At 44.6% G+C, this 23,441-nt stretch overlaps 1 protein-coding gene across 3 annotated transcripts in view; it reads left to right on the top strand.

Annotated features, from left to right (window-relative positions):
* FBXO15 (F-box protein 15) overlaps window positions 1-15,623 on the top strand; it is a 48,338-nt gene extending 32,715 nt beyond the window's left edge. For 2 of the 3 annotated variants that reach the window (XM_045457195.1, XM_045457196.1), the window contains exons 9-10: window positions 12,584-12,708; window positions 15,240-15,623. In XM_045457195.1, coding sequence (XP_045313151.1) covers window positions 12,584-12,708; window positions 15,240-15,506 — 392 coding nt within the window. In that variant the 3' untranslated portion in view covers window positions 15,507-15,623. The remainder of the gene's footprint in view (window positions 1-12,583; window positions 12,709-15,239) is intronic. The other variant, XM_045457197.1, reaches the window with a different exon arrangement.
* Window positions 15,624-23,441: the final 7,818 nt, after the last annotated feature.

Genomic DNA, 23,441 nt, shown 5'->3' with positions numbered 1-23,441 from the left:
AGATTATTCTCTCTAAGCATTTATCATAACTGGAAGGCATTAGAAATAGTACAGTCCTGTCTGGATGGCGATTACCTATGAAAATTAGAACAGATAATTCTTTACAGCATCTTCCTCATTGGTTGTTAGTACATTTTTCCTGTTTTGTCCATCCGGTGATCCCTTATGAAAAATCAGCATTACAGATTACTGTTCACACAACAGGAGAACCCAGATCTTTATATCTATTATGTCAGAGCTCATCAAGAGTAGGTGCCACTCTACGTGGAAACAAGACAGGCCACATGGTTTGTGGGACCCAGTGCAAAATGAAGCCACCGGGCTCTTCCTTGGAAATGTAAAGATGTCACAATGGTGGCAGCAGAGCCCAGGGAGGGCCCTTCTCATCTTTTCTTGCTGTTCTGGACTGTGACTTCTGTTTGAGATGTGACCTCTGATTTTGATTTGTTCTTTCTCTCTGGCGATTTGAATTTTTAAAATCATTTAAAGGGAAGGTAATGAGGTCTTTGTTTATATTTTCATCTTCAAAGATATTGTTCAGATAATATATTGTGCTTTTTTCCCTAGATATTTATTAAGGCAATTGTGCAAAGTAGAATCTCTTACTTAAAACAAGCCGTTTGAGGAAGGGAAGTCTAATAAGAAACATAAATAATGGTTTTGTAGTTTTTCCACTGGTATGAATTTAGTCGTTGGTAAAACTTAGATCTTCAGGATGTTGAGCTTAGAGTCACTTCTCAGATCACAAACATGTTACCATCCATGATTCCTGGGTTTTTTACAGACCTCTTGGGGTTTCTCCTGATTTCTTCTGGCTCTCTGTTCCCTTTCTGGCGTCATTTTTCGGGGCACACAGCCTGGGTTTTACAGATGCAGTCAGACTACTTGGGGACCTTTTCCTTGTTGCCCTGTGGCCTCCCTGCCTCAATAGCTAAAGTACTTCTTCTCACCTTGACGTTGCTTTCCTCACTTGAAGGCTCCCCGGTTCCTTGGGGGAAAATCCCAAGTGCACGTCCGTTGGCGCTCTCAGACTCGACTTACCCCTTTTTGCTACTCAGACATCTTCTAATCAGCTCATAAGTCCCCTTTATATTTCATGTAAGACTCTTTAAGTATGATCACCGTCACCGTCCTGCTCTGTTCCTGGTTCTTGGGCTCACCACCTGCTGTGCTAAGAAAAATCGTCACCTTTGTGCTTCCTCCTGATCTTCCTCTCTCTTCTGCTGCCACATTGTCACTGTATTACGGTCTCTTTGTATTCTTGGTTTTTTTTTCCTGTTTCAGAGAAAAAGATGTCCCACTTCTTTCCAAAAAGTACATCCCAATTTCTCTTCCTAAATATATCTGCTCTTACCTGCTCTGGGCCCTGTGTTTAGCCTTTTGTCTCTTAGCATCGTCTCAAATCTGTTTTCCCATCATCTTCTTCTTTTTCACTCATTAATATATTCATATTTTCTGACTCAAAAATTATTTTAAAAGAACCAAAACACTTCTGTACAAATAAAGCAAATTTTGGTTTCAAGCTATGGAAAACCTAACCTAAAACTGGCTTAGCAGAAAGGATTCATGTTGTTGAAAAACCCAAGGGGATGTTTTATTTCGGACAGTTTGATGCAAGGGCTTATTGCCTGTCAGGGGGACAGGATGTGTCTAGACAGCTTGTCTGTCCATCTTGGTTTGTCCATTCTCCATCTTCTTACTTCCCTACATTCTGAATTCTGCTTCCTCCTTTCCAGGCAGCTCTGGCTAGCTCGAGAGCTCACGTCCAAGTCTGAGGTTCTCCTCCTGAGCACTCCTCCCTAAGAGTCTCATTGCATCTTCTTGACTCTGGTCGGGTTCTGAACTCACCCCGGACTCAGCCAGGTGCCAGGTGAATGGGATGCTCCATATCTGGGTCTGGCTGCTACCGCCGGAGATACTGGGACTGAGCTGGGAGCGCGTCTCAGAGGAATATTAGAACGTGCTTAGTGAGAGAAGCAGAACAGTTGCCGGAGAGCCCAAAACAAATATCCATGTACCTTCCCCTTGAACGTGTGGAAGGACTACCCTAGAAAAAATAGTGTATTTTCAGATCAACCAGACTGATAGAAAATTGGTCCAATGGTATGGAAGGTAGAACCAGGTCTTGGGAAAACAGCGGTCTGAATCTTTATGCACGTCGATGGGAAAAGCTATTTTCAAACGTTATTGAATTAACGAGCAGGGAGCTTTTAAAGAGTCTGAGTGCACACTTTATCCTGTTTTTAATCAAGTTACTTGTCACCAGTACCAGGGACAATACTCGCAGCAAATGTAAACTGTGAGGGTTCTTGCTGACGTGAAAGAAATAGAGACTCTGTGGCTCAAAAGACTTAGGAGCTTTTACTAAACTCATTGCACTCACCAACTCTGGACTCGGGAGGGAAATGGTCCTACAGATTTGAAAGTTTTCCTCCTCTGTCACCTTCCAGCACAGCTCTTCTTCCTGTCACTCGTGTGGCCACTACAGCCAGTGAAACGGAGGGGAAACTTCTGATCCTCAGCACATTCGGAGACCTCTCCTTTCATAGTCCACTGATCTATGTCTGCTTTCAACTACGTGGAATTAGTTTAATTTCACGTGCATCAGGGGTTTGGAAAACAGAGGTATCTGGAAACAGCCGAGAAAAGAGAGAAGCTGGGTGTTTGCCATGAGATTTGTGTTCCATACCTAACAAGGAAAAGGGGGAAATACTAAAGATTCTCTTACCCCAAGAGCATAGTGCCTATTCTATTTGATAGAGTCTAATGACATTTTTTTGTTGTTATTATTCCTTTGTAGCATTGGTGTCTGTGCAGCTTTCCATTGTTACTACTCGGTGGTGAATGTTTTTGAGATTGTAGGGTCTTCCTTCCTCTTTACCCGAGATTTATCTCCGCGCCCCTAGAGTTGCTCCCCAATGTCCAGATGTCTGGTCCATTTATTCATGTTACCACGTCGGCCTCTCAGATGGCACTCTAGGGCCTGTCTTACTCGATTTCCGCTCATCCAGTTATGTGTTTAGCGAGCCTGTGTTGCTGTTCTAGCTGTAGGCAGTTTTAATCCAATTTAACCCCCTTACCTCTTCTTCCTGTTTGCCATAGGAAGACCATGCAGTCAGACCAATTGGTCAGTCAGTCTCTCTTCCCAACATTCTTTACTCTCCCTGCCTTTTCTGTGTTCTATTTATGGGCCAAAAAATGAATTCTAATCATAGCTGAAAAATGAGAAATGTTATTAGTAGTGCCATTAATCATGCCATAGGAGACATGACCTTTATTCCCAAAGACTGCAGGTTATTTTAGGAAATATCTAACATGCAAAAACAATCCACTATAATTAAATCTTCAGGTATATGTGCAGTAGGGTTAGAAAAGGAAGAGATTAGTGTAGGCTGAAAGGTGCTATAACCCATAGGGGTGAATGGTGAAGTTTTGAGGGACTAAATCCCTCAAAGGAAGAAGATCTGAGGACACAGATTTGGTTGGCATCCCCAGAGTTACTGGTTGGGTAGGCAAAGCATAGCTAGTTGCAATAAGCAGAGGGAGGTTGATATAGCTGCTGATTGTTGACCTTTGTTGAGTGTGGTTTTTTGGTAACTTTTTATTTTGATGTAATTTCCAAGCTAGAAAAAATTACAGGAATACTACAGGTACTTACTTAAGGCTGATTTTGTTTCCCAATATATGGTCTTTTCGGAGGATGAAATGTTCTGAATATATCTGTGAAGTCCATCTGGTCCAGTGTCTCATTCAAAGCCATTGTTTCCTTGTTGATATTTTGAGTAGATGATCTGTCCATTGCTGTGAGTGGGGTGTTGAAGTCTCCTACTATTATGGTATTACTATCGATGAGTTTCTTTATGTTTGTGATTAATTGATTTATATATTTGGGTGCTGTCACATTTGGCGCATAAATGTTTACAATTGTTAGGTCTTCTTGGTGGATAGACCCCTTAATTATGATATAGCATCCCTCTTCATCTCTTGAGACAGTGTTTATTTTAAAGTCTAGATTGTCTGATATAAGTATGGCTATTCTGGCTTTCTTTTGTTGACCATTAGCATGATAGATGGTTCTCCATCCCCTTACTTTCAATCTGAAGGTGTCTTTAGGTCTAAAGTGGGTCTCGTAAACACCATATAGATGGATCTTGTTTTCTTATCCATTCTGTTACCCTATGTCTTTTGATTGGAGCATTGAGTCCATTGATGTTTAGAGTGAGTACTGAAAGATAGGAATTTATTGCCGTTATGATGCTTGTAGAGTTGGAGTTTCTGGTGGTGTTCTCTGGTCTTTTCTAATCTTTGTTGCTTTATTTATTTATTATTAATTAATTAATTTATGTTTTCATCTTTTCTCCCCTCAGAGAGTCCCCCTTAAAATTTCTTGCAGGGCTGGTTTAGTGGTCACAAACTCCTTTAATTTTTGTTTGCCTGGGAAACTTTTTATCTCTCCTTCTATTTTGAATGACAGCCTTGCTGGATAAAGAATTCTTGGCTGCATATTTTTCTGATTCAGCACACTGAATATATCCTGCCACTCCTTTCTGGTCTGCCAAGTTTCTGTGGATAGGTCTGCTGCAAACCTGATCTGTCTTCCCTTGTAGGTTAAGGACTTTTTTTCCCTTGATGCTTTCATGATTCTCTCCTTGCCTGAGTATTTTGTGAATTTGACTATGATATGCCTTGTTGATGGTCGGTTTTTGTAGAATCTAATGGGGGTCCTGTGTGCTTCCTGGATTTTGATGTCTGTGTCTTTCCCCAGGTTAGGGAAGTTTTCCACTATGATTTGCTCACCTAACCCTTCTACCCCTATTTCTCTCTCTTCCTCTTCTGGGACCCCTATGATTCTGATGTTATTCCTTTTTAATGAGTCACTGATTTCTCTGATTCTTAAATTGTGCTCTTTGCCTTAATCTCCCTCTTTTTTTCTGCTTCATCATTCTCTATAAGTTTGTCCTCTACATCGCTGATTCTCTGTTCTGCCTCCTCCATCCTTGCCACTGTGGCATCCATCCATGATTGCAGCTCATTTATAGCATTTTTAATTTAATTCTGGTTATTTTTTGCTTCTTTTATCTCTGCAGAAAGGGATTCTAATCTATTTTTGACTCCAGCTAGTATTCTTGTTATCGTCACTCTAAATTCTGGTTCAGACATCTTGCTTATATCTGTGTTGGTTAAATCCATGGCTGTCATTTCTTCGTGCTCTTTCTTTTGGGTTGAATTCCTTTGTTTTGTCATTTTGAAGGGAGAAAAGGAATTAATGAGGTAGAAAAATTAAAATAAAAAAATTAAAATTAAAAAAATATTAGAATTAAAGAATTAAACACACACACACACACACAAATTGAATAAATGATGCTAGATCCTAGGTGTGTTTTGGTCTGGGTGTTGAAAGTGGTTTGACAGATTAGAGAAAAAGGGGGGGGGGAGAAGAAAAAAAAGGGAAATTGAGAATTTGAAAAAATGAATACACTGAAGTAGACTAAAATGAGATGATGGAGGTAAAATAGAATTTGAAAAAATATACACAGAAGTAAATAGAAAAAATTTAAAGAAAAATATTTTTATTAAAAATTAAAAATAAAAATGAATCTTTTCTATGTTCAAGAAATAGAAAAGAAATGAAAAAGAGAAAAAAGAACAAAAAAGGAAAGAAGGAAATCGTTTGAAAATTTGAAGAAGTGAATACACTGTAGTAGACTGAAATAAAATGATGAAAGTAAAATAGAATTTGAGAAAATTTACACAAAAGCAAAAAATATAGTAAAAAAGTTAATTAAAAATATTTTTAATAGAAATTGAAGGTAAAAATGAAGTTTTTCCCTTTCTGCATTCAAGAAAAAGAAAAGAAATGGAAAAGACAAAAAAAGAAAAAGAAAAAAGGAGATCGTTTGAAAATTTGAAAAGGTGAATACATGGAAGTAGACTAAAATAAAATGACGGAAGTAAAATAGAATTTGAGAAAATTTACACAAAAGTAAAAAATATAGTAATAATTAAAGAAAATATTTTTAATATAAATTGAAAATAAAAATGAATTTTTTCTTTTTCTGTATTCAAGAAAAAGAAGTGTAAAAGAGAAAAAAAAAGGAAAGTAAGAAAATTGAATAGATGAACCTACTAACAGATTGAAGTAGGACTGAAATTGCTTCGTTTTCCCCTAGAGGTCGGTCCATGTAGCTCTTTACAGTCCATAGATTAAGCCGGTGGTGAGGTTTGTGTTCTTGAAGAGCGAAGTTGGCCCAGTTGGGCGGGGCTCGGTGTAACGGCTCCGCTCTCCCCTAGATGGCGCTGCCAGCCTCCTGGGGTGGATTCTTGCCGTGCTGGTAGGTGCGCCTGCGTGCGCATGTGCGGGAGCGGTGAAAAATGGCGCCGGCCAGCCACCCAGTCCCTTCTCCCGGATCAGCAGTGGCGCGCCAGTCCTCCGTCTTCAGCTCTCATCCACTCCCTGCTTTTCCACTCTCCGTGACCAGGCCCCAGGCAGTACCTCTCTCCTGAGGTTTGTCTCAGATGCGGCTGTTTTCCCCGGCCCCTTGCTTCTGAGGGACTGAGGCTTTGACCCGTTCCACCCCTCTGCGGGAGGGTCTCACGGAGCAGTGGCCGAATGAGCAATGGCCGAATGTCGGCTGCACCCAGGAACGCCCGCTGGACCCTGCTGCTGCCGGTGCCCCGGGACTGCGGTCAGGTGCCAGCCCGCCCCAGAAAAAGTTCATGAGACGGTGTAGCAGCAGCGTTTCAGGGATGATGGAAAATCACAACACACGCCTGGCACCAGGCTTCACCCTCCACGACCTTGTTCCAGCACCAGAGAATGTGGCCATCTTCTGGGGTCTGCCGGGTCCAGGTGGCTTCAACAGTCTCTACCAAATGTCCTTTCAGCCCTGGAACCGCTTTTCCCCGTGTGGCCCGAAAACCTCCCGGACCCCACTCTGTTCCTGGGGATTCGCCCTTCCCACCAGAGCACCGCCAGGTAGGGAACTGCGGAGTTGCAGCCTTTGCGCTCCCCTTGTTTACAGTCTTAATGGGATTGAAACCCTCTCCTTTCTCCTTTCTCCCTTTTTAGTTTAGTCCTTGCAGCTGTTTCCAATTTTCTACTTTATCTCCAGCTGCTTTTGGGGAGGGGTGCTTTGCCCGTATTCTCCCCTTCCCCCCCATCTCTCTCCTCTCTGCGCTTGCAAAAGCACCTCCCTTCCTGCGCCTTCTTGCTCCCCAAGTTCACTTCTCTGCACCGCGTACCTGCTGAATTCTGTGGTTCAGGTTGTGCAGATTGTTGTGTTAGTCCTCCAGTCAGTTTTCTAGGTGTGTAGGATGGTTTAGTGTTGGTCTGGCTGTGTTCCATGGATGCGAGACACACAGAAAATTTCCATGTTGTTTTGCCATCTTGGCTCCTCCTCTCCAGGGAGAGTTTATGTATTAAAAATTGCCAGACATTTTTCTATGTATAAGAACATTTTATGTATGAGAAATTACCAAATATTTTTTACAGTGTTTGTACCATTTTATACCCCCTCCCCCCCAGCAGCATACAGTACGGTTATATGGTTGTTCCATATCCCACCAACATTTGATGTTATTAGTCTTTTAAATTTTAGTCATTCCAGCCTGTGGGAGTAGGATCAGGACTTCGTGGCTTTGATTTGCGTCTCCCTGATGGCCAGTAGTGGTGAGCACCTTTTCGTGTGCCTCTTGGCCATTTTCATATCTTTTTGAAGTGTCTGTTAATACTTTTGCCTTTTTAAAAACAGTTAACTATTTGTGAATTACATGGCTTTTTTTGTGTTTTCTGAATGCCAGTCCCTTGGCGGATAAATGTTCTGCAAGTATCTTTTCACAGTCTGTGGCTGGCTTACTCATTGCCTTCAAGGTATCTTAAAAATTTTGTTCATTAAGGTATAATTGACATATTACATGACTTTCTGGTGTACAATATAACGATTGGATATTCACACAGTCTGAAATGATCACTATCATAAGTCTAGTTACCATCTGTCACCATATAAAAAATTGTAGGATTTACTCTTCTGGCAACTTTCAAGTATGCTCTACCAATATTTGACTATAGTCCCCATGCTGCACTCACTTATTTTATAACCATTAAGTTTGTGTCTCTTCACCTGCTTTACTCATTTCATCCACTCCTCCTCTCTGGCAGCAATCATTCTGTTCTCTGTGTTTATTTCTTTTGTTTTTCAGATTACACATATAAGTGAAATCCACATATTTGTCTTTATGTGTCTGGTTTGTGTCACTTAGCATAATGTTCTTTGGGTCCATCCATGTCGTTGCAAATAAAGGATTTCCTTCTTTTAAATGGCTGAATATTCCATTTAGTGTGTGTGTGTGTGTGTGTGTGTGTGTGTGTATGTGTATGTGTATTACAGATTTTTATCCATTCGTCTGTTGATGGACACTTAGGTTGTTTTCATGCCTAGGCTGTTATAAATCATGCTTTAGTGAATAATGCAATGCTAAGATTTGTTTTTTGAGCTAGTGATTATATTTCCTTTGGACAAATATCCAGAAGTGGAATTTCTAGATTACATAGTAATTTTTTAAAAACAACTTTGAGGAACATCTATACTGTTTTCCATGGTGGAGAGGATGAATTAATGTAGCTAATTACCACCAACAGTGCACGAGGGTTCTCCTTTCTCCACCTCCTCACCAGTACTTGTTATTTCCTGTTTTTTTTTTTTTTTTTAATAATTGCCATTCTGACAGGTGTGAGGAGATACCTCATAGTGGTTTTGATTTGATTCTCTGGTGATGAGTGATGTTGAGCATCTTTCCATGTGTCTGTTGGACATCTGGATGTCTTCTTTGGGAAAATGTCTACCCAGATTCTCTGCCCATTTTTAAATTGGATTTTCTTTTGACATTGAGTTTTATGAGTTCTTTATATATTTTGCATGTTAACCCCTTGTTGCCCATATTATTTGCAGATATTTTCTTCCATTCGGTAGGTTGTCTTCTCACTTTGTTGCTGGTTTCCTATGCTGTGCGGAAGCTTTTTAGTTCGATGGAGTCCCATTTGTTTATGTTTGCTTTTGTTGCCTTTGCTTTTGGAGTCAGATCCCAAAATGTATCACCAAGACCTATGTCAAGGAGCTTATTATTTTTTTTCTAGGAGTTTTATGGTTTCTGGTATGGTTTCTTACAGTCAAGTCTGAATCCATTTTGAGTTAATTTTGTATATGGTGTAAGATAAGGGATCCAGTTTTATTTTATTTTATTTTTTGCGTGTGGCTATCCAGTTTTCCCAACTCCATTCATTGAAGAGACCATCCTTTCCCCATTGTATGTTCTTAACTCTTAATGATATGCTTTAATGACCAGAAGTTTCACATTTGGATGAAATCTAATTTATCAGGTTTTTAAAATTTTGTCTTTTTTTTTTTTTTTTTTTTTTGGTCTTAAAAACTTTTTCTACCCCAGGTTATAGAGGTATGCTTTCTTTCTTCAAGTTGTATTATGGTTTTAACTTTTATATTTAGGTCTGTCATCCAACCCTAATTAATTTTTGTGTAAAGTATAAGGTAAGGGATGAGGTTCATTCTGTTTTTCCATATTGATAAGAAGTTATTTGCACCATTTGTGAAAAGATTTTCTCATTAAATTATCTTGATGTCTTTGTCAGAGGTCAACTTCCAGTAAGAGTATTGGTCTATTTTTGGACCCATCTGTTCTGTTCTTGTGTGTCTTCATTGCTGTATCTCTATAGTAAGTCTAGAAGTCAACTTTTTTTTTCTTCTTAAGATTGTGTGGCTATTTTAGGTCCTTAGTATTTCCATGTGAATTTTAGAAGCAGCTTGTTAATTTTTATTTTGTATTTTTCTATGTTTAATATTTATAAATTATTAATTAAAATGTCTCCTGGGTTTATGATTAGGATTGCATTGAACCTGTAGATCATTTGGGTGAATGGATGTCTCAATAATTATTGAGTCTTGCAATCCACGTACATGGTACACATCTTTTGTCTCCTCTGCTGTAGGCTTGACTCTTTAGATAGAGTATTATTGTTGATATAGTGCATCTGAGGTGCTTAGCACATTTAGCCTGGGATATATAATAATCTACCCTTTAATGTTAATATATATTATTAGTTATATTAGTGTTCACAAAGCCTTATAAAGTACCTTCTGTGTGTGTTCTTATTTTACTCAGCTTAGAGCTTGACCATGGTTACACAGCTAATAAATGGCTGGGCAGGGTTTGGAATGAGGCCTTTATGACTCTAAAAGCCATGCCTGTAACTGAATGTCACTGGAAGCCAAGGGCAGTGAGCCTCGAATTTAATTTGTCTGCATTTTGGGGATGGTCTTATGTTTTGGTAGGTTAAAGTTGGAATTTCCAACAACAGAATTTATTCTGAATGATTTAAGCAACACAGGAACTCACTAAGGGTACATGATCTCACAGAGAAGGAACCCCGGCCACTTATGGCCTTGTTATAGGAAGGTTGGGGAGGGGAGGAGATACGTGAGCATCGGACTCCCAGCTGGAGGGATTACCACAAATTTGGAGGAGGAGCCATAAGTGATTCCCCAGCATATGTTGTCTGCTAATTTATAGGTTTTCCTCTACTGGCAGTAATATGAAAGCAAGATTTCATGAGAATTTAAATCTATATTGTAAATTCTCAGCTAGTGTTTAAGTAAATAGGTGATTATGTTTCCCCCTTTTGTATATGTGTTAATCTGTTATAAGAAAGGCTCTAGACACCTCACAGCGTTTGAGTCGTGTCTCTGCACTTATGACTGGCACGACCTTGCCCGAGGTACTGTTAACCTGTGTGTAGTTCTCTCACCTGTGAATTCAGAACATACAATGCCTCATTCATAGGAGTATCTTAAGATGTCTTGAGCTACCGTGCATAAAGCGCTTAACATAATGCCTGATGTACAGTAAGTACTCAAAAATGTTACCTATTTTATAGATACACGTTTTTGCATACGTTCTGTGTGCGGATTGTTTAACTGTGGGGAGGGCCTAACCTTTTTCTCCTATAGATACAGGCACTTACAGAGTGCGTAGAAAGAGCCCTGACCTTTCAAGATACGGCAAATGTTAAAGTTGTTCTAAAGTGGGAGAATATTTGGTAATAAAATACCAGCAGCCCTTGCTTCCACAGAGGTTTCATGTTTATTAGCTTAGACAATTGCCACTGAGCTGTTATGGGCTGCTGTACTTCGGAGTCCATTTTCTGCAGTGTCCTGAGGACAAGCCACATGGAAAATGAACTCGCGGTTTTCTGTATGGCGTCGTCTGGCTGCCAGGACACATGCCAGCCGGTCGGAGGTCTCTCTCGATTTTGCACATGGCTGTGCAGTAATACAGAGCAGAGCAGAGCCGCATCTGGTCCATTCCGAATGTCATTACCGCGTCTCCTCTGAGGCCCCGCTTCTCGCAGCTCTCCCCACCGCTTGCATGGATCCCTGCCGAGGTGACAGCAGAGCGTTGCCTGGGAAGGGACAGTGTCCTGTGGCATGCACTCCTGCCCCTGGGGAGAAGGGGGGGGACACCACACGGTTCTTGCTAGTTGCTCAGTGGAAGAGGGGACTGGGGGGGCTGTGGGCTGCCTCTGTCCTTGCTGCAGAAGGGCTCCCGGCGCCCTGCTGCAGGACTGGGAGCTCTGCTCCGAGGGGATGTGTTGCCTGGAACGCATCACCGTCTCGCCCAGGGGGCCGCTGGCGAAGCAGCGCTCAAGCTCCACTCGGTGACCACATGGTCCAGGATGTCTAGGGCAGCGCTTGGGCTCCGCAGACAGCTTCCGTGGGCTTCCTTCTGTCCCCCGCAGTCACCCACCTTGGGCCAAAGAGCGTCCGCTCCCCTCTGTTCTTCCCTCTGCTCTGCCCCAGCACTCACCTCTTACCCCGTGCAGGTCTCTCTCAGAAAGCTTGTGGCCTGCAAAGGAGCGGCACGTTCGGCAGTCACTTTCCGGGTGCGGGCAGTGACGCGCCAAGCTGCTTGTCACGGGACACCCAGTGGTACCGGGAGTCCGGAGCACAGAGCACAGGGCCTGGGAGAGTGGGACATGGCAGCGGGGTTGTGCGGGGCTCTTGGCCGTGACCAGGCTGCTCTTAGCGCCTCGCTGGTCACAGGGGGCCGGGTGTCTGCCCTCCGGCTGCTGTGTGTGCAAGGATGCTCACCCACCAGGAAGCGTGTGCGCGCGGCTCTGAGTCTCGTCCATGCACCCCAGCTCTCAAAACTCCTCAGTCCGGCCCATTGCCCTCCTTGACCCCCCACGTTCAGTGTCCTTTCTGGACCACTTTGGCGTCTGCTATCCTAAGCTGCACAGTTCTCCTTTACCGTTTTTAGCACCGTAGGTGTAATCAAACCAGAAGGACCCCTGCCTCCTTAGCAATCTCCCTCTTGGTGACAGGTGGACATCCAGGTGTCTCCCTGACTCACCTTTCAGATCATGTCTCCAGCGTACGGGCCACTGGCCTCAGGCCACATGCCCGAACCTGGGCCTCAGCCCCATGAGGCCTTCTTTATGAAGCAGCCCTCCTGAAGAGTCCTGACTTGTCCTGCATGGGCATGTCGTAATTATCAACCTCTTAAATCTTTTCAGGGTACATTGAAGATGGATATGTGAAGATTGTTGTTATAAGTTTTAAAAATAACACAGAACACCTACCTCTTATTGGAAAAGTTGGCCTCTCTTGGAGAACTGATATTTTTGATGGCTGTATAAAGGTAATTTGTTGTTTAATTTTCTTAATGTAACCTGGTTTCTGTGTGATAAAAGAAGTCTGTTGATGTATATCTATGATCCTGCTTTTAAAGTCCTAGTTTGACTGTTCTAATGTCTGAAGATATGTACACTTTCTCTTGGGCACAGACAGTCGATGCATTCAACAGGTGCCTGTTGCGTGCCTTCTGTCTTTCGTTGAGTGTGGGGAGGGGGGCAAGCTTGCAGCACATTCTTGTACCCTTGCCCCCCTGAAGCCCCTCTGTCTGTCTGTCTTGTGGAAAAAGAGTGGTGCTCTCGGTCGGACCAGGCAAGTAGCATTTATTCAACATCTTAAATGCTCATACACCACGTTAAAAGTCAGGATACAGATACTTCCGTGAATACCCTTCCTTGAACAGTGACATTAATTGGTGTCTCATCAGAAGTTAGCCACATGGACGGGAGAGTTTATTTAGTGGTTGGGGGTTGGCAGGGATGGAGGGAGTTGGCAGGAGGAGGAGGAGGTGGAGGAGGGTGAGAGCCCTTGTAACTTAGTTTTGTTCTCTTCTGTGATCTTGTGCCCATGGCCGCCCCTGGTTCTCCCTGTTCGCCATCTTTATTTTGTGGGATGAATAGCATTCTCATATTCCAGGTGAGGCAGTGGGATCTGTCTCCAGTAACATGGCTTTTTTCTGCCGTACAAGTTAGAACAATTACTGATGATGACTGAGACCAAGCATTCAAAGCAGTTAATTATCAGGTGTGCCTGGTGGCTCAGTGGGTTAAGCTTCTGACTTCGGCTCAGGTCCTGGTCTCACGGTGGTGAGTTCGAGCCCCGCGTCAGGCTCTGTGCTGACAGCTCCGAGCCTGGAACCTGCTTTGGATACTGTGTCTCCCTCTCTCTCTGCCCCTCCCTGTTGTTCTCTCTCTCTCTCTCTCTCTCTCTCTCTCTCTCTCTCTCTGTATATTTATTTATTTTGAGAGAGAAAGAGAGCATGAGCATGGGAGAGGCAGAGAGGGAGAAAGAGAATCCCAACAGGCTCCGGCTGACAGCCCCATGTGGGGCTTGATCCCATGAACCCTGGGATCGTGACCTGAGCTGAAATCAAGAGTCAGATGCTCAACCCACTGAGCCACCCAGGCACCCCTCTTTTTCTTTATTAGAGTCAGATTATGATCTCAAATACGTTTTAGAGACGCCTGCAGTGGCTGATGTCAGTCCTGAGTCCCCACACGACAGCTGCTCGGTAACTGGCCGCCATACTGTTTTATAGACCGTTCTGACAGCCAGGGTGGGAGCCCTGCTTCAGTCTTCGGTCTGATTCAGTGACGCTCGGAACAAAACCTGTCCTGCTCTGCCTTCTCTCTGTTCCTCTCAGACGTGCCAGCTGATGGGGTGTCCTTTGCTAAGGCTTTTCTTCTGTCTGTTCCTTTACTTTAGCCTTTCATTGCCTTGGCGTTTTAATGTTTATCTGAACCTCACTTCTAAATCCATTTTAATTCAAGCTAGAGATTTGAGTATAACTGTGGTTGATGGGTGCGTCACAGGCTCATGTGTGGTGATGGCTGTGCCCCCCGCCCTGCCCCCCACAAGATGCATTGGCTGGCCAGTTTGCTGACCGTGCTGCAGTGGCCTGGGTGATTGAGGGGGTCGGGCACCTTGGGAGAACCCGACACTCCACGTCTGACCTCAGCCTTTGACGCTGCAGAGTTCTTCGGCAAAGGGGGTGCAGGTGGGGAGAACGGACTTGCCCTTCAGGGAAGGTGGGTTCTGCCTACTGCTTGGATGTGTACATTCTAGAAGTTCATGTTGAGAGAGACAGATTTGGGAAAGGGTAATTGGGAACAGTTCTCTTGATGAGAAAGGCAGAAGGTAGGTAGAGGAAGATTTGAGGGAGGTTATAAAACACTTCCCCCCTCCTCTCCCCCTCCCCCCCCCACCAGGACAGAAGTGATTTGTTATGGTGAAGGAACCAAATGGGAAAGGAGCCCTGCTTCCTGGGACTGGATGGGGAGTCAAGTGCAGAGGAGAGGAGGAGGGGGCCTCTGTGTCTGTGAAGCGGGGTCTGGGTCTCATCCGCTGAGTCTGGGAAGGGGAGGACCGGTGGAGGCTGTCTGTCCATCTCGAACTTCCCCCGTGTGACCCGGCTGCCTGCAGGGAGTGAACTGGTGCCAGACGAGGGAAGGAGTAGCAGGGGGGGCGTGTAAGGACCACCAACATCCCCGTGCTGCGTCACCGCCCCCACCCCCATTTATTGCTCTGTTGTGCATCGGACACGCGTGGTGGAGGTGATGAGGGCGAGCTGGCCCGCCGCCCTCGTGACCCCGTCCCCTGGTGCCCCTCGCCCCATCCGCCGCTCGTCCTTCAGGCTCTCGGTGTGCGTCTGCCTCCGCCTGCCATTCTGTTCTCTTTTGTCGCCTCCCTCCCCTCCCACTGCATCCTTCACGACATGGCTTCGTTTGTCCCTCCAGGCACATGTCAATCAGACCTGGAAAGCAGGTCTAATTGGCCGTTTTTCCCTTACACTTATGAATGTTTGTGTTTGTTTTGTAGAGTTGTTCTATAATGGACATAACTCTTTTGGATGAATATGGGAAACCGTTTTGGTGTTTCAGTTCTCCGGTTTGCATGAGGGCTTTGGGGCCCTCTGACGGTCCCAGCTTCTTGGGACAGACTTCCTGTGTTGACTATGTGGACTCGGAAGGAAAAGTGCACGTGGAGCTGGTGTGGATCAAGGAGACCGAAGAGTACTTCATCGTCAGCCTGGTCCTGTACCTGAGGATAGCGAAAATAAACCACTGGTTTGGGACGGCGTACTGAGTGCTGGCAGCGGGTGGCAGATCAGTGTCGCTGTTTGTTTATCTTGGACTAATCGTTCTGTTCTTGGTGTTGGGAGTTAAAATAAAGTAGTAGTCTGTTTGATGCCTTTTTCTTTCACATTAGAAGTTGTGATTCCTGGGTCATTTTCAAGCTAATGTGTAGAGGGCTAAGTTAAAATTTAAAAACGTCCCAATGAAAATTCATATAAAATAAGAAAAAAGATATCTGCTTCTCTTCTGCCATACAACTTAAAAAGCAAGGAATTCTTCTGACGCATATGATCGTGTGGTCACTGTGTGTGTGTGTGTGTGTGTGTGTGTGTGTGATCACTGTATGTGTAGATCTGTGTGATCACTGTGCATGTATATGTGTGTGTGTGATCACTCCGTGTGTGTATGTGCGTGTGTGATCACTGTGCATATGTGTGATTACTGCGTATGCATGTGTGTGATCACTGCACGTGTGTATGTGTATGTATGGTCGCTTTGTGCATGTGTGTATGTGCAAGTGTGTGATCACTCTGTGTGCATGTCTATATGTGCATGTGTGATCACTGTGTGTGTGTGTTTATGTTGTATAGATAGGTTTTTTCCCCCTTATTGGGTAGAACCTCAAATAAGAAAGTGTATGTAAATATGAATCTCATTAAACTTAGAAAGTGCTGTGTTCCTGGCATTCAGCAACCACGTTAGTATTTGATGAAACAAAGTAAAATACCTACTGCACAGGGGAAGATGTATCTGAAATCATCAGGACAAACTGTTGCTGCTTAAGAGCAAAGTGTGATACAAACTAACGCCCCCCCCCCCCCCCCATGTTAGTGGAGGCGCTAAGTTAGTAGTGAGCACATCCTATGCAGACATGTCTTCAGAGAACTAACAGGTACTTGGGCTTTAAATAGAGGTAACATGTATCTAAGCATATGTAGCTTTTTTAGGGATTTGGCTCTAAATTAGTTTAAGATTGTATAGATTATTTTTGATCATGTTTTTATCACCCACTTAAGGTTCCTCCCAGCAGTGACTTTTGAAATGCTTTGTTAGTCCTGCTGGGGGGAGCTCCCCCTCCTGTCTGTTTTCTGTTTTTCTCCTCCTGAGCAATCTGATCAGCTCTTTTGAAGTACGTGCCTGTGTGTGTGTGCAATAAAAGATCCGGGACAGATATCAGGTTCTTGGGCAAAGAAATGCGACAGTACAAAAGACTCCTGTCCTGACTCCGTCCCTGCCGTCCCGACCTCAGGGGCCCTGGGAAGGGAGAAACCTGAAATCTGTGTCAGAGCTGAGAGTGAGGGATGGTGTCATTTCGTGGCACCACCAGCAGGGTGTGGAGCACCTGCCTCACCTGGGTGAGCGTTGGGGGGTTGGTGGAGGGGCAGTGGCTTGGACCGTGCGGAGGACCAGATGTCACGAGAGGCAGGTGGCAGAAGTCACGTGTCACCCGCAAGATGGAACTGGGAAACGAGCACAGAACGGTGTGTGGTGACTCCTGGAACTCACTGGGTTAAATGGTAGAGGGTCCGGGTGTCCTGGAAACACAGGAAGCGAGGTGGAGCCAGAGGAAGGGCACTGTTCCCTTTACCCACAGTGGAACAGTATTGGGATGGGATGGGAAGCCGGGTACTTCTGGGATGGCAGTGCTGCGGGGAAACTCCTAGGCTGGAGCATCTCGTTATAACTCTTGGCCATGTTGAATCGAATGTGTGTGCAGTGTCTGTCTTCCCGCCAGGCTGCTCGCCTCGTGAGCAGGACTGTGCTGTCTGGTTTGCAACTCTTATCTCTAGCACCTAACAGGATGCCAGGCTCATAATACTATTTGTTGAATCAACAGAAATTATTATAGGAAACATAGCAGCAGCTATGGGAGCATGAAGGAGGCAGGGATGAATTCTGACTGGATGAGCCTGGGCGCCCTTCACTCTGAGCTAACTTTGGGCAGTGCCGGGCAAGGAGAAGCGAGGCGGAGGAGGGACGTTCACAGGGCGACTGTGAGTGTCTCATCAGAGCAACGTGTGTGTGCCACGGGTCACCAGATGTTGCTAGAAGACTCCTCCCTGACCCCACCTGCCCTTTCATGGGTCTGAGATAATGTTCAGCAAATTTTTAAAGCCGTTTCTTCTGAGATTTGTCTACATTTTTCTAAATAATATTCTTCTCTGGCGGTTTCTGGATTTGTCTGTTGTAGACACCTATTGACCTAAGGTAGATAAAATAGAGCTCTTTTACTCCAGCCACGTCCCCTCTTGCATCATACCAAATACAGCAGGTTTATAACAGTTGTTATGGTTTGTTCATTATGGCTGTGTTACCGTTCTCTGCAGAGTCACATAGAGTTACACACTTCTTTCTTTTACAACTTCGTATTTTTCTTGGAAGAATAACTGCCCTCCCATTTTTCTTACAGGGTTTTAGTGAACCTAAAGTTTTCTTAAAAGTTCTGTTCAGTCTTTCCTATGTTGGTCAGTTTTTTCCAGTGGTTTTTCTTTTCTCTAAATCAATCGTATCAAATAATCTATGAATTCTGTTTTTTTGCCCAGGCTGTTTCATTTTCAGAGTTCTGCCTCTATTTGTTTTAAACTTCTTTCTAGCCTTGCTAGATGGCTCTCGTCCTGGGAAGTTTCCTGTGAGAATCTTGTTTTATGGAGTCTTATCTTCCTCTTTCTTGATTTCTGCCCCTTTTTCAGTGGTGCACATTCTCATGCAGCTAAGAAAAGAGACACGGGAGACACATTTTAAATCTACAAATTCCTGAAAACGTCTACTGGATAGTTTAATGGGGTACAAATGGTAGGATAACAAATATTTTCTCTTAGAATGTGAAGACATTTTTTTCATGGCTTTTTCTCTTAACGTTGTTATTGTTGGAGACGATGCCATTTTGATTGTCCTTCCTTCGTGTGTGACCCCTTTTTCTTCCGTCTCTGGAAGTTTTTAGAATTCACTTTTCTTAATTGGTATTTTAAGATTTCAAGAGAATGTGCCTTGGAGTAAATCTTTTTCATTCATTATGGGTCATTTTAAGAATTTTTGTACTTTAATTCTGGATTAAAAAATTTTGTTATCTTCTCTCTCATCTTTTTCCGTAACTTTTATTAGTCATCATCCTTTTTGGATCCTCTCGTCTTTCCAACCTTCTGTCTTAGTCTTGTGTTCTGCTTCTGTAATATTGTCTCCATTTGGCTTTTTAATGTTTCCGTTGAATTTTCTTTTTTATTTTGATGATCTGCTCAGGTTTTTATAAGAATTATTTTTCTAGTTGTCAAACCTTCTGTATCTGTCTCACAAACGCAGTATTTTCCTGAAAACAAGGGTTGGCAAACCTTTTTCCGCAAAGGGCCCAATAATAGTCTAGCCTTTGCGAGACATACGGCGACCGTTGCCTCCACTCGGCTGAGTCACTGCAGCGTGAAATCAGCTACAGACGGTGCACACGTGAGTGGGCCTGGTATGTTCCAGAAACCTTTATTTACTAGAACAGGCAGCGGGCTGAACTTGGCCCCGTGGCTTTAGTTTTCAAGTCCTGCACAAAAGTCTCTGAGGTTATTTTTAGTTTTCAAAAAGCTTTTCATCCTCACCATTTGGCAAAACTGTGGTAGATTCTTTGAGGCAAAGAATCTTCAATGGATGCTAAAATGTGTGGGTGAAGGTAGGAGGAGGAACAAGTTAGGGACGTGGTCTCAGAGCATCTTGCCACAAGGGACTTGCTGTTGCAGAGGACAGAACAGTGCGTTCACAGTGGAGGAACCTGGAAAGACAGCACTTTATTTTTTTAAAATGTTCATTTATTTTTGAGAGAGAGTGAGGGAGAGAGCACAGAGCCCTGACGCAGGGCTCGAACTCATGAACTGTGAGATCATGTCCTGAGCTGAAATCAAGAGTCACACACTCAGCTGACTGAGCCCCCCCACCCCGCCCCTGGGCACCCCTGGAATGACAGCACTTGAGCCCATTCTCCATTGCTGCCCTCTGGCCAGATGCCTCCTTCTCACACTGACTGCATGCTCTGCCAGGCCCCGACACGCCATGCCTCGGCGGCCCCCTCTCCCCACGTGGGTCCAGAGGCATCACGGTATGGCCACCAGTTGATACGATTTCAGGGTCTCTTGATTCTGGGACACAGCATACTGATGCTCAGATAGGTAAAAGGCCACTCGGCCTGAGGGAGGGCTGCCGGGCAGGGCCCTGCGGGGAGCTGTACCTGGGGACAGGGTGACAACAAGCTGGAGCCGGAAGGGCATCTTTTGAATGAAAAGCAGGGTAGGGATAGCTAGGTTTGGAAGGCTCCTCGTGGACCGGCACATTCGAATAATCATCTGACACAGGGGCAGTCCCTGCTTATCTGGTTCCTGGACCGGGGCCACTCGGGCAGGTGCATTGCAGCACCGGAGGGTGAGAGCCCTTCTGGTAAAGGAAGTGGGTGGGATGTGGACTTACCCAGTCGCTCAGGAAGGGGACCGATCTGCCTCCAGGCTCAAGACCGGCTCACCGCAGCATTAAGAAAAGCCCCAGACCACGGCAAACCCAACCGCTTACAGCCTCTCCTTGGCGTGGATGTCCTCACCACCCTCGGTACATGCTTCCTCCCTCACCAGGAGCCCTCCCCACCCGCCCTGCTGCAGGTGCCCACCTTGTTCGATCTGACTTCATGGCTGTAGGAATCAACAATGGGCGAAGTGGAGACATTTCTCAAGAGTTAAGACATACTAGTATGTGTCATAAATCTCCCACATCATGCCCAACATAAGTAATAAACCTTTTCAGGGACTGGCCATCTTAGTATTATATGTAGTGACATTAAATTGTCAGACACATAAGATAAAAGCATTTAGTGATCATACGCCTTTGTCTGAGAGGAAGCCTTTTGTCTGAAAAGCAAGAGGAATTAGGCTGGATGTCTTAAATACCACGAGAGGATCGAGGCTCACGGAGCTAAATCAATTCCAGAAAAGTAACAGGTGCAAACTTAATTATGCCTACCACTAGTGTAGAATCAGGGGGGACATATTTTTATTTCAAATGTACTCCGGATGTAAAATCGTGCCTGATTTAAAATCAGACCAGAGATCTGACCAGCCAGGTGGTTTTCATGTGTGGCTTGACTGCCGTGTCCTTGTCATGCACCTCTTACAAGTCCAATGACAGTAACCCCTGCAGAAAGAAAATGTTCACGTGAGAAAATCACCCAAAGCTGGATGTTAAAGTGTGGGTCCCGCACACCAGGGTACGTCGTATGTGGGATGTTCCATCATCCAGCTTCAACGTGGTTGAATTGTTTTGTAGCGTCCAGCGGCTTCAAGGAATAACGAACATCTGGATTTTCTCTGCACTTCCATTACACAAGACCTGGGCTGCAGAAGCCACGGGGGCTGAAAGCCACCTGCACTGAGCACAGCTCAGGAGGATTACGCACGGGGAGAGGAAGGGGACAGCAGGATGCCTCTCCCAGGCTCACCCCTGCAAAGTCCGCCAGTCCCCCCGGGAAGGTCCTGGAGGAAAGGGCTGGTGTGGGCACAGCTATAAACAGCGACGGGCCCTGCAGAACAGGAGAAACAAAGGTACTTAGGCCGGCACTCGGGCACACACATCCGTCATTTCAGGTGCACGCGAAATTGTGTTTTCTTCCTGAACTCGACGCACGGGGATGAACGTGTGCTGGGAGAAATGTGCAGCGGTCGGGTTTACCTGTGCGTGTGTCTTACCGAACTGCTTCAGCCCTAGTTTGGACAGCTGGCCTTGGGTACCCCTCTCACTTTACCTTCCGGCCTCTGGGGGGTTACGAAATGAACTCTGGGAATTGCCCCAAAGGCAAATGTTTGTTCCCTGGTTGACATATAGTCATATGATTGAGTGACAGTGAAATGGGTATAAAAAATATATTCCTTTCTATGTGTCTAACTCAGAAAAGTGCCCATCCACTTGAGATGAAACACCTTTGATCTCTCCTGGCTTGCTGTTGGCTGGAGAGAAAGTGAGAAATTCACCATGAAGCAATAACTTTCATTTTTAAAAACTGAGAGCTGATTGTGTGCTGGGCACTGTGTAACAGGCTTTACCTGTATCTTTAAAATCTTTAAAAACCCCATGGGGTAGGTGGTGTGCTAACAACATTTTACAATAAGGAGCTGAGGTTCAGAGAGGTTAAATGCCCTGAGATTCACATCTGGTAACAGAGCTAGGGTTCCCCGGTCTTTAAAGCCCATGCCTAACTGTGCTGCATATGGTCACATGTTCTGTGGTCCCCCAGGTGGGAGGACCTTCATGAACATTTAACACTTGAGAAAAAGAATGTTAAGTGAGTATTTAGCATAACATAAACAAACATGTGTACAAAGCCAATTCTGCCTAATAGGGAAGAAAACTTTAAAAGAATCCTGCTTTAAATCACAGAAACTGATATGTATTAATGTAAACAACTGAGAGTAACCAGTCACTTTAAAGAAGCACCAGGAGGCAGGGCCTGCTCTACTGCGTAAGAAGACTTGGTAGGAGCCACAGAAGGCATGTGAGTGTTCCTTGGTGCAAGACAAGAAGAGACTTTGGAGCAGAATGCAGAACTCAGAAACAGACACGTGTTGTATGATATCAGGGCAGTGACATGGGGGCAGTGGGGAGAAGGGTGGGTTTTAACGGATGATGTTGCACAACTAGATCACTGTCTGGAAGAAAGACACCACTCCCAGAAAACACATTCCAGGGAGATTATAGACCTCAGTGTCTAAAGCAACATAAGAAGGCTTCTGGGAGACCATAGGCCATCCTACAACTCAATAGCAAAAATAACATGATTTGAGAAATGGGCAAAAGACTTGATAGACGTATGGCCAGCCGGTGTATGAAAAGGGAGTCGATAGCACCAATCACTAGGGAAATGCAAATCAAAGCCACAGGGAGGTCTTATCTCACACCTGCAAGGATGGCTAAAATGAAAAAAACAGAAGATAGCAAGTGTTGGCGAAGATGTGGAGAAAGCGGGAGTCTTGGGCACTGTTGGTAGGAATATAAAATGGTGCAGCCACTGTGGAAAACAGTATAGAGGGTCCTCAAAAAATTAAAAATAGAACCTCCATATGCTCCAGAGCTATCATAATCCCACTTCGGGTAGACACGCAAAGGAATTGACATCAGGATCTCGAAGAGGTTTGGACCCCCTCCATGTTCGTTAGTCATAACACCCAAGGTATGGACATAACCTAAATATCCACAGACAGATGAATGGAAAGAGAAAATGTGGTGTATACATAAAGTGGGATATTTTTCAGTCTTAGAACAGGAGGAAATCCTGCTGTATATGGATGGACGTTGGAGACACTATGCTAAGTGAAGTAAGCCAGTCATAAAAGGACAAATCCTGATGATTCCACTTATAGGAAGTGTCTAAAACAGTCAAGCTCAGGGGGCTAGAGATGGAACAGTGGCTTGCAGGGGCTGGGGCGATGGCGGAGGGGAGTTGTCAGTGGGAGATGAATAAACTGGAGAGATCTGTACCACACACTGTCTACAGTTAACGGTGTCATACACTTAAACATTTGTTAAGAGGGTGGATCTAAGTGTTCTCACCACAATTAGAAGACAAGACTTGGGGCGCCTGGGTGGCGCAGTCGGTTGAGCGTCCGACTTCAGCCAGGTCACGATCTCGCGGTCCGGGAGTTCGAGCCCCGCGTCGGGCTCTGGGCTGATGGCTCAGAGCCTGGAGCCTGTTTCCGATTCTGTGTCTCCCTCTCTCTCTGCCCCTCCCCCGTTCATGGTCTGTCTCTCTCTGTCCCAAAAATAAATAAACGTTGAAAAAAAAAAAAAAAAAAAAAAAGACAAGACAACATGGCTAGTACTCCCACTTGGTAGCATTTCCAGTGGGGACTCAATTCAAGTTCCTTTCTTTTATTCTTTTAGAAATAGGACCTTCGCTTGTTAGGAAGCACACTCCTTCCTTTGATAACTCTAG

This window comes from Leopardus geoffroyi, chromosome D3, assembly GCF_018350155.1.
Source record: "Leopardus geoffroyi isolate Oge1 chromosome D3, O.geoffroyi_Oge1_pat1.0, whole genome shotgun sequence".
Lineage (NCBI taxonomy): Eukaryota > Metazoa > Chordata > Mammalia > Carnivora > Felidae > Leopardus > Leopardus geoffroyi.
This window is presented reverse-complemented; position numbering and strand designations above follow the sequence as displayed.